Genomic DNA, 10,398 nt, shown 5'->3' on the forward strand with positions numbered 1-10,398 from the left:
ACCAGCTCGTATCTACTGAGTCCTGTTTTTACTTTGCTAAGATCAAATTCCCTCCCTAGTACAGACCTCAGAGCAAACTGCAACTCCAGTTTTTGTTTTTTAAAGGTGCCGCACACATGCTTAAGGGAGCATTATAACAAGCTTGTTGGATGTGAACCAAGAAGAGTAGACTAGTTTCATTATTACATCAACGTTATTGCACTTCGTGGCTCTTCACTTGTGATGCTTGAGTGTTTTCCGCCCACAGTTTCCATCTACCGGGCCCGTTTCTTGATATCAGGAAAGCTCAACCAGCAAACACCGCCATGGCTCATTATGACTCGTAAGTTCAGCCCGTAAATGAGATCAGTAGTGGAATAAACACCTCGACAAGTTTTCTCATTCACTTAGAATAAAGTTTGTACAGGACGTCTGTGTAGATGCTTCATAATAGTCTTGAAGGATAAACGAATGAAAAAAAAAAAACACCTCTTCATATATAGACTAATTTGTAATTATTTTCATATGTAAAATAACATTTGGGTTGTTAATTTACTGATAATGTCTTTAACAGGGTTTCGCATTCAGTTAGAAAAATGTGTCAAAAGTTATTTACCCCAAAAGTAGGACTTTTTCTGTGTACGTTGAAACTTCTCTGTCTCTGCTGTACCTTTAAGACAGGCCACAGTTTTTCTCCTGCAGTCACGCATTTGCTTCACAGTATGACATTTGCCACCGATGATGACAGGTCAGATGACAAGGACTCTGTGGATATTCATGACAACCCACCGCTCCCTGATAATGTGGTGAAAGAGGACGACAACACGGTGAGACATCCAATATCACGGCACACGTTCGTTCAAGGGCCGTTTGCAAACCAGATAGCAGGAAAAGTGATTTATTAACGTCTGGTGGCCCTGAAGGAAAAGCTCAGTCTGACTGGAACATGTGGATGTGTAGATGTTTTCATATGAATCGTTGTTTCAGACTGTCTCACTCCAAAGTCACGTCAGCGATTTAAAACTACACCGATCAGTCATAACATTATGACCACCTTCCTAATATCGTGTAGGCCTCCAAAACAGTTGTGACTCATCAGAGAATGGACATGGGCCTTCTGAGGGTGTCCTGTGGTGTCTGGCAACAGACTGTTTTTAGTGGGGGGGGCTTTGGGTCCTATGGCTGGAGGGGAGGGGCCTCTGTGAATCAGGCTTGTTCCAGTGCATCCCACAGATACATGATCAGTTTGGGATCTAGTGAATTTGGAGGCCGGGTCAACACCTTGTGCTGTTTTTCATGTTTTTTTGAGTTGTTTCTGAACTGTTTTTGTGTGTGTGTACCTGTGTCAGGCTGCATCCTGCTGCAGATGGCTGCATTGTCATGGGGTGGGCGTGCCTGTCCAAGTAACATCCAAATGAATGCCAGGTCCAAAAGTTTCCCTGCAGAACATTGTATTGTCACAAGATGGTCAATGTTATTTACTCCTCCTGTCAGTGGTCATAATGTTGTGGCTGATTTGTGTGTGTGAACCGGCCAATACCGATGTCCTTCATTAAATCATTCATTCATCGAATTCATCATTAAATGGGTTTTTGAGTTGATTCTTAGTTGCGCTGAGGCGCTGTGGTAGATTTGTGTAGGATTCCTGACAGCTAAATAGAGTTGCGGAGTGATGGCGCTATAATGTGTGAACTAACTCCGGTATTACCAGTTATTGTAGTGTAAATCCACCACCTGACGGCTGCCGGGTTCCTCTAATCCTGCTAGTGACTGAGAGCTGGAGCCAGTTCAGTCTGTGAGGCGTCGTCCTGACGATACGTGTGTGTGTGTGTGTGACATCCTTACCTCTGTTTAACAAGGATGTATATTTAGTAGTAGCGCTGTCAAGTTTTGTTACTGTGAGTTGGGAATATTGCTGGTCTCCTTTGAGGGCTATTTTGAGAGCTTGCCCTTTCTAAGTGTCCCACCTGTGGTTTGTATATGTATGTGTATCTCCATGCAAAAAAAAATCCAAAATACCCTCAGAGACATGTGGGGCTACTTCTCCATGAATTGAAGCAAAACAGAAAGACATGCTGCAGTCTTGTCTGTCTTGTGTGACTGAAATTTATGTATCTGGCTCTTGCAGATATAATACAGTTAGTGTGATTCAGACCGCAGTATTAATAGAATCACTCCCGTATAAATCTGTCAGTCTGTGGTTGACTCAGGATACTGAGCCTGCTTGGGATGAATAAAGGCACCGACAGTTTAATGGAATCCCCATTAAATTAAATCAAAATCTATTTAAAATGATCAAATGGTTTCATGATATACAGCATTACTGCCACTTTCTATTTTCTTTTTGTCTATAATCCAAAACCTAAGTGATACCCGTTAACCGGGCGCCTACTACAAGCCCGGACTTAGGTTGCATATTCTGCTTCTTACACGCCCAGTGGCAATCCTTCACCAATCAGGCATAACATTATGACCACTGACAGGAGAAGTAGATAACATTGACCATCTTGTGAAAATTCAATGTTCTGCTGGGAAACTTTTGGACCTGGCATTCATGTGGATGTTACTTAGACGTGTAGCACCCATCTAGACCAGACCAGGCACCCCCACCTCATGGCAATGACACTCCTTGATGGCAGCAGCCATCCCCAGCAGGATGCAGCCTGACACAGGCACACACAAAAAAACGGTTTAGGAACAACTCAGAAAACATGAAAAACAGCACAAGGTGTTGACCTGGCCTCCAAATTCACTAGATCCCAAACCCACTGAGGCCCCTCCCCTCAACCCGTATGACTCAAAGCCCCCACTAACAACATTCTGTTGCCACAAACCACAGGACACCCTCAGAAGACCCATGTCCATGTTCTGATGAGTCACAACTGTTCTGGAGGCACAAGGAAGATCTACAATATTAGGAAGGTGGTCATAATGTTATGTCTAATCGATGAATGCAAAATGTTGACATGAGGGCGGTGCCCTTTTTTTTTTTCTTTCACGAGACTCCAGACAATTGCTTGGTTTGCTGCCCTGACAGTGTACACACTATTTACTCGGATATCTCATCTCTTCTGTGCATTGCGCTGCTATTTTATTCTTCTCTCCAGTGATATTCAACCTTTCTTCAGGTATATTTCATCTATGACGAGGAGGTGGAAGAAGAAGAGAAGGATGAGCCTCCTCCACCGGAACCAGTCAAACCAGTCAACGACAGGCCGCACAAGTTCAAGGACCACTACTGCAAGAAACCGAAGTTCTGTGACGTCTGTGCGCGCATGATTGTTTGTAGGCACAGCTTATCTTCTTCGGTTTTGTGACATGACAAAACCGGTGAATTCAAAATTCTAGCATAATTCTCATTTCTCTCTTCAGTAAACAATAAGTTTGCGTTGCGGTGTAAGAACTGCAAAACCAGCATCCACCACCAGTGCCAGTCGTACGTGGAGTTCCAGAGGTGTTTTGGCAAAATCGTAAGATCACGGTCACTGGCTTCAGTTCAAGATTTGTCTTATCAGATATTCAGTCCTTTCTTGACCTCTCCTCCTCTTCTCACCTGCTCCTTTAGCCACCAGGTTTCAGAAGAGCCTACAGTTCTCCTCTTTACAGCAGTCAGCAGAATGCCACAGTCTCACAGCTGCTGCCCTTTTGTGAGTCCCACTAAAGCACATATCCACATTAAGATAAAATCCTCCTTATAAACCCAAATGTGCCATAGCTTCAGCCTGGACAATGTAGTTTGGATAATAAAGTTTGTTGTCATGCAGCAGTAGAATGTTTTTAGTCATCAGGCAGAAAACAGTAGAATTAGAAGTATCTGCAATTCTCATTTTCCCTCTTTTTTTTTAATGAATAACAAGTTGCTCATAGGTTTTGGTTTTGTCAGCTTAGATTTTGAACCTTTGCTCAAATATTTGCAAAACTCTATTAAAACAGATAGAGTTACAGTCACAGCTTTAAGCCATCATGATCTCACTCATTACCAATCAGTCAGCACCGTAAATTCAATTCAATTTTATTTATATAGCGTCAATAACAATGCAAATCGTCTCAAGACGCTTTACAAAAACCCGGCCTGAAACCCCCAGAGCAAGCCTGAAGGCAACGGTGGCAAGGAAAAACTCCCTTTTAACAGGAAGAAACCTCAAGCAGAACCCAGCTCATATGGAGGGACCCATCTGCCTAAGGCCAGCCGGGTACAGACAGAAGAAAGAGAGAAGAGAACAGCAAAGAGAGAAGAGAAGAGAACAGCAAGATAAACATACATCTGTCATAGATACACATATCTGACTAAAGTGTACATGTGGAATCTTATGATACAAACTGATGATGTTACATGACAGTTTGAAAATGTAAGAGGAATCATAGGCAGGTTGGAGAATTGTTCATTCAGGTAGGAGTGGATAACTGCAGGATTCCATGAAGACTAGGCAGGCTGATGAGACCATGACAACAGATGTAGTATGGAGCTCCACAGGAAACACACCACTCCAGGCCAGAGATACTCACAAGAAGAGGGGGGAAGGGGGGGAAGGGGGGGGAAGGGGGGTGGGACACACACAGCAGTAAACATTCTACATAGTAATAGCACAGAATTGTATGACTAGTAGTATATAGGAAATTAGAGGGCAAGAGCTCTGTGCCAGAGAAAAGAAAGTGGAGGATGCGAGAGAGGAGAGAGAAGAAAGAAGGAGGACATGTGTTTGGTGCATCGTCCCCCAGCAGCCTAGACCTATAGCAGCATAACTAAGGGATGGTTTAGTCCAGCCCTAACTATAAGCCTGATCAAAAAGGAAAGTCTTAAGCCTGACCTTAAAAATAGAGAGAGTGTCTGCCTCCCGAACCCAAACTGGGAGCTGGTTCCATAGGAGAGGAGCCTGATAGCTGTAAACCATCCGAGAATATTAAAACAGACATCAGTCTTGTGTGCACTCGCAGTAAATGAGACCAGTCCATCGGTTCTCACTCATCTGCATTTGTGTGGTTTCTGTGTTCAACAAATGATAACGTTTGTTTGGCAGCACAGTCAAACCGCACCGACCCTGTGTTTGAGACGCTGCGAATCGGCGTGATCATGGCCAACAAGGAGCGTAAGAAAGGCTCGGAGGACAAGAAGAACGTGAGTGTGGATGCATCATAAGACGTTTAACACAGTAACACTAAGCTCAGTGAGGTTTCAGGAAATGGCCAGCTGAACATGTCGAGCGATACTGTATTTTAGGTAGACCTTTTTTCTGTTGTTTGTTTTCAGTTATTTTTATTCTTGAAGGGGAATTACTGTTTTTTACAACCTGGACCTTATTTCTGGCATAAAATATGATCGTATACTCACCCATATAACTTTTGTGTAATTTGTAGTCGTTCAGCAGATATTTAGATCAGCGTATATCCGTATATCCATATAGTGGGAGTGACTGGGGCACCGAAACGCAGTCTCTAAATAACGCATTATCTGCCGCAAAACTTGTTAATTTCACCAATATTTTGTTATGATATGCTAGTGCTATTCCCCGTTGAGTCCGGTTCTGAGGTTGTGTACGAACCATAGCAGTAGCAAATTACAGGTAAACAAGCCGACCGTCGCGGGTGCGCTCGGTGCTCAGAGATGACATCATCCAGTTCAGAAGACATCATCCAGGGTCTCTAGGTCAATCTACAGACCCTACGGATAATGATAATAGGTAACTCCGGACTCAACGGGGAAATAGCACTAGCGTATCATAACAAAATATTGGTGAAATTAACAAGTTTTGCGGCAGATAATGCGTTATTTAAAGGCTGCGTTTCGGTGCCCCAGTCACTCCCACTATATGGATATACACAGATCTAAATATCTCCCGAATGACTACAAATGACACAAAAGTTATATGGGTGAGTAAACGACCGTATTTTATGCCAGAAATAAGGTCCAGGTTGTAAAAAACAGTAGTTCCCCTTTAACTTAAATTCTTCCAGTAAGTTCGGTAAATGCATTTTTATCCCTTAATTGTACAGATGATGATGATGATGATGGAGGAAGACGAGTCGCAGCCCAAGCCGGAAGATGAAGGAAGTGAAGGAGGTGAGAGTGTCTTACCCCAGAGCTGTTGGCATTAGTAGAATTAGAAACACAACGATGTTTGGCTTTTAAATCCTTCAGGCTTATAATGAAAAAGCATTAACTGAGTTTTCTGTTTTCATGTCAAACTAATAATTTCTCATTTGTTCTGTCTCCTTTTTTCCTGTTTTGTGTTTAGCAAACACAGATGGAGACAAAAAGGGGGACAAAGCTCCAGCCGATGAAAAGGTCTGAAAACGTGGAGACGAAGACAGTGATGAAGTCGATGAAAACTAGTGGCGGTGACAAACAGGAGCTGTTATGAAGGATAATGACACGCTGTCTTTTCAGAGTAAAAAGCTTCTGCCGGGGAAGATTGGTGTGTTCAGTCAGTCCCACTACTACCTGGCTCTGTATCGCTTCAAGGCCATAGAGAAAGACGATCTGGACGTTCAGTAAGCTTCTCCTCTCTGTCTCAGGTTTCCCCTTAATCTCTTTCCTCCCGTTATCTCACACACTCCAAACAACCTTCAAAAACATTTATCCCTTGTTTGTTTCCAAGTGCTGGTGACCGCATCACAGTGATCGATGACTCCAATGAGGAATGGTGGAGGGTGAGTCCCACGTTATTTTCTTTTTTTTTTTATCATACTGCTAAACATCATATTTTTGTCTATTCATGATCAAGCTGATGTTTTTTCACCCCTGTGCTTTCCAACACATTAGAAACTGTTACTGCGAGACAGCCAGGTGGCCCGAGGATCAATTAGTTAGATTTCGGTCATTATCAAGATCTGGGATTTTTGCCATTAGATGATGATCTTTGTGTAGCCAGAACAATTATACTGACTGAGAGGTGTGGGAAAGTTGCTGTGATTCTGCCAATAAGCCAAAACTCAGACTATAGTAAAAACAGAGCTGTAACACTTCTTTCCATAGTGTTGGTGAGACCTCCTCTTTTCCATCCTTCCAGCTATTTTTGTCAGTCTCAGGTTTCAAAGCCACTCTGGACAATATGTCCCACGTTTAACCTGAGCCATCTGAGCGATCTATATTAGACCCTGGAGCTGCAGCAGCTCACTGTTAAAGCTTTTTTGTTCCACCAGGGGAAGATCGGAGAGAGGACAGGGTTCATCCCCGCCAACTACATCATCCGAGTGCGTGCGGGAGAGAGCGTCTATAAGGTGACTCGCTCCTTTGTTGGTAACAGAGAGATGGGACAAATCACTCTGAAGAAAGACCAGGTTAACACACACACACACCAACAGACACACAGATGCACAATCTACAACACACACACACACACGTCATTATATAACCAAATCATAAATGTCTCCAATATATTTTTTCCTAATCCCAAATTGATCTCCGAGCTGAGGCCAACACTGAGACACTGGGAAGTTAAAATATGTGCGAATCGTTATATAGATGTCGGAACAGTTGAGCCTCAGAGGCACACACACACACAAACACATAATTCATACCTCTCTGGTTAGTTTTCAAAAGATGTTTTCTATAAATGTGCTTGTTTAAAGTCTTAAATTTTGCTTTACACATACCAAATCGATTAATAGACAGTTTAGACTTCTCCGTCAATTTGACGCCGCAGCTACGGCAAGAGAGCAGAGCATACGAAGACCCTAGCGCCGTAGCTGACGTGCACCTTCAATGGACATAAACAGGAGTAGTTATTCAGGTAAATATGCTCATCATGTGTGGCGACATGACAGCTGTGAACAGTGTGATTAGACACAACAACATGAAGAGACAAACTCTCACAAGCCTGTCGACATGAGGAGACAAACGTTGTCCTAACGTCTAGCCATGCTGTTAAGCCACGCAACGGTTTAAATTTAACTCTCACTATAAATTAACCTGAACTCTGACTTTACATTCTTCCCCCTCATGTAAAGACATGAAAACAATTCAGCAGCATTCATTGCTGTCACGTAGTGGCCTTAACAGCAGCCCATGCAAATCAAGATTTAATCGTTTTTAAATTGCTGAATCTTAACGTTGTACACAGGTTTTAGAAGTTTTTACATCTGTTTACTTTTTCTTTCTTGGCAGATTCAGGGTGGCTGAGGCTGAAATAAGTTCTCATAAAATCTCACCACAAACATCGGTTCATGAGCGTCCAGTTCTTTTCATGATCTGGTTTTAAGAGACCTAGCATTGCACAGATATGTTTTTTAACTGACACTGTACAACTCACTCTGCTTTTTGCTCAAATGTGACACAACTCCTCTCTCACCAGCTCCAAATGTGTTGCAGGCACATTTCTGTTCTTGTTACTTTTGAGTCTTGTTTGCCGAATCTGTCACACTCTCAAATACTGAGTGTTTTCTGTGTGTGTGTGTGTCGTCAGATCGTGGTGAAGAAGGGCGAGGAGGTGAACGGCTACCTGAAGGTCAGTACAGGACGGAAGCTCGGCTTCTTCCCCGCCAACCTGCTGCAGGAGATTTGAAGAGGAGCAACAGACATCTATGTTTCATCACCTGCTGTAGTTGAAGTGCTTGTTCTTGACCGACTTTAGTTGAACACATGTTGACATTTTCCTTTGTCGCTTTCTTCATACATCACTTTGCCACACCCGGATCAATGTGCCTGAGCTGCATAAATGACTTCAACTAAAAAGTCATGTGTGTCACCTTATTTAATAAAAAGTTGCATATATATATATTTATTTATTTTTTTATTTTTTTTCTGTAGTTTTTTACTGAACTACATTGTGCACAGGTTTCCTTCTCTGACTGTGTTACTAACACGCATTTCATTTTGTATCTCTAATCCCGCCAGATCACTGTGACTTAGTTTTACTGTCTTTTTAATATCACAGATCATTCTTCACAGATTGTTCTAACTGCTGTATTGAGCTTCAGCATACTCTATATGAGCGTGTACTTGTGAGTCAAATTAAATAAAATGAAAAGAAGTGTCACATCTCTCTGAAAAGGATTTTACTGTCAAACTCTCTCATATCTCATCTCATGTGTTTTGCTGTTTTCTTCTGGGTGTCAGTGATGGTTTCCATGAGAAATATAACCATTCATTAGCAGACGTGATCTACTGTAAATGAAGATTAGCGTTAATCACTCTTCTGAACAATTGCCGTAAACCGACACAACATTTGTGTTTGTGTCTTCACTATGGTTGCGTTGCCATGTCTCTAATTTATTATGATTATTCTAAAAGACGGCATCAAAGATTTTAATAGCGCTGTAGCTTCCACATGGGTATGCTCTCACTTGCCAAAACATTAGGTACACTAGTGAATTTGTATGCAGTAACTGAGAGAGCTGTTGATTCAACTGTGTTTTCATCTTGGAGGCTTTGTAGCACTATTGAATTGTGTTGTGTTCTACTGACACATGTTAATATTATTTTGACATGCCCATTTTAGTCGGTGGGCTAGGCTAAATAACAGAAACACTTTTGTATTTGATTCAATCCAGTTTAACAGCAACACAAATTACATCCTCTAAGACGATCATGTAGTGGAACTAGTAGCTTTCTTTCTGCTTTAACATAAACTCAACATTATAACAGTCATTAAGCTAAGATTTAGTGCAGGACTGTTATATTAAAATGCATTTGTTTTCACTAGTGTGCCTAATGTTTTGGCAGGAGTGAACGTCTAAGGTCAGAAATCTGATTTACTTGATCAAACCCGCTGACACACGTGTGCTTATTTATTATAACACTACTGGAAGATTCCTGTCCTACATGAACACTGTTTGAGTGTGTTTCATTAAATTATGCAGACTTACTGCGTGTGAAAGAAGAAACAGGAAAAGGGTGTGAATCTGTGAGGAGGTGCAGAATTTGTTCACACTTGGTTATCAGTGTCATTCTTAAGGTAAGAATGCATTCGTTTGCTTACACGTCGGGGAATGCACGATTCAAAGGAGGCCGAGGCATTTCCACATCTTCAAAAGGGGTGTAGAGCTATTTTCCGTAGATGCTCCGAGTGCTGTGTTAATTAGCCAGGGTGAGCGCTTGGAAGGTTTGGCATGTAGAGGGACGACTCAAGAATCAGGAATGCAGGGAATGGCACCCGTTACGTCCGAGGAGACTCTCCAGCTGTGAATAAAGACCAGAATAGCCTAGACAGACACAATTTCAGTCTCTGCTGGATATTGTGTCTTCTGATCATTCTCAAGAAAGCCTCCCTCCTTTTAATCCCTCGTCTTTTAGTCTCCCACTCTCTGTATTTTACTGTTTGTCTGCTTTCCCTCACATACTCTCTGCGACCTCGTTCAGATGCAGATGAGGAGTTGGCTGCTCACGCCTCCTTCCCCCTCTGTTGTCTGTCAGAGGAAAGGAGCAGCATGGCCCGAGCAGGTAGCCCTGCCAGGCTTCAGCAGTCCTCTGATTGGACTAAC

The 10,398-nt window shown here is 42.4% G+C and overlaps 1 protein-coding gene across 1 annotated transcript; it reads left to right on the top strand.

Annotated features, from left to right (window-relative positions):
* Positions 1 to 305: 305 nt before the first annotated feature.
* Positions 306 to 8,634, top strand: LOC311487327 (SH3 and cysteine-rich domain-containing protein 3-like; the record flags this gene model as incomplete). Its single annotated transcript, XM_084543569.1, has 12 exons — positions 306 to 322; positions 728 to 806; positions 3,108 to 3,264; positions 3,352 to 3,449; positions 3,545 to 3,626; positions 4,998 to 5,095; positions 5,971 to 6,037; positions 6,213 to 6,262; positions 6,365 to 6,468; positions 6,576 to 6,627; positions 7,120 to 7,257; positions 8,382 to 8,634. 12 exons carry the CDS (start codon positions 306 to 308, stop codon positions 8,478 to 8,480), a joined length of 1,041 nt encoding a protein of 346 aa, XP_084399695.1. The 3' UTR covers positions 8,481 to 8,634.
* Between the last annotated feature and the right edge of the window lie 1,764 nt (positions 8,635 to 10,398).

Source organism: Chelon labrosus (genome assembly GCF_963514085.1).
Source record: "Chelon labrosus genome assembly, chromosome: 4".
NCBI lineage: Eukaryota > Metazoa > Chordata > Actinopteri > Mugiliformes > Mugilidae > Chelon > Chelon labrosus.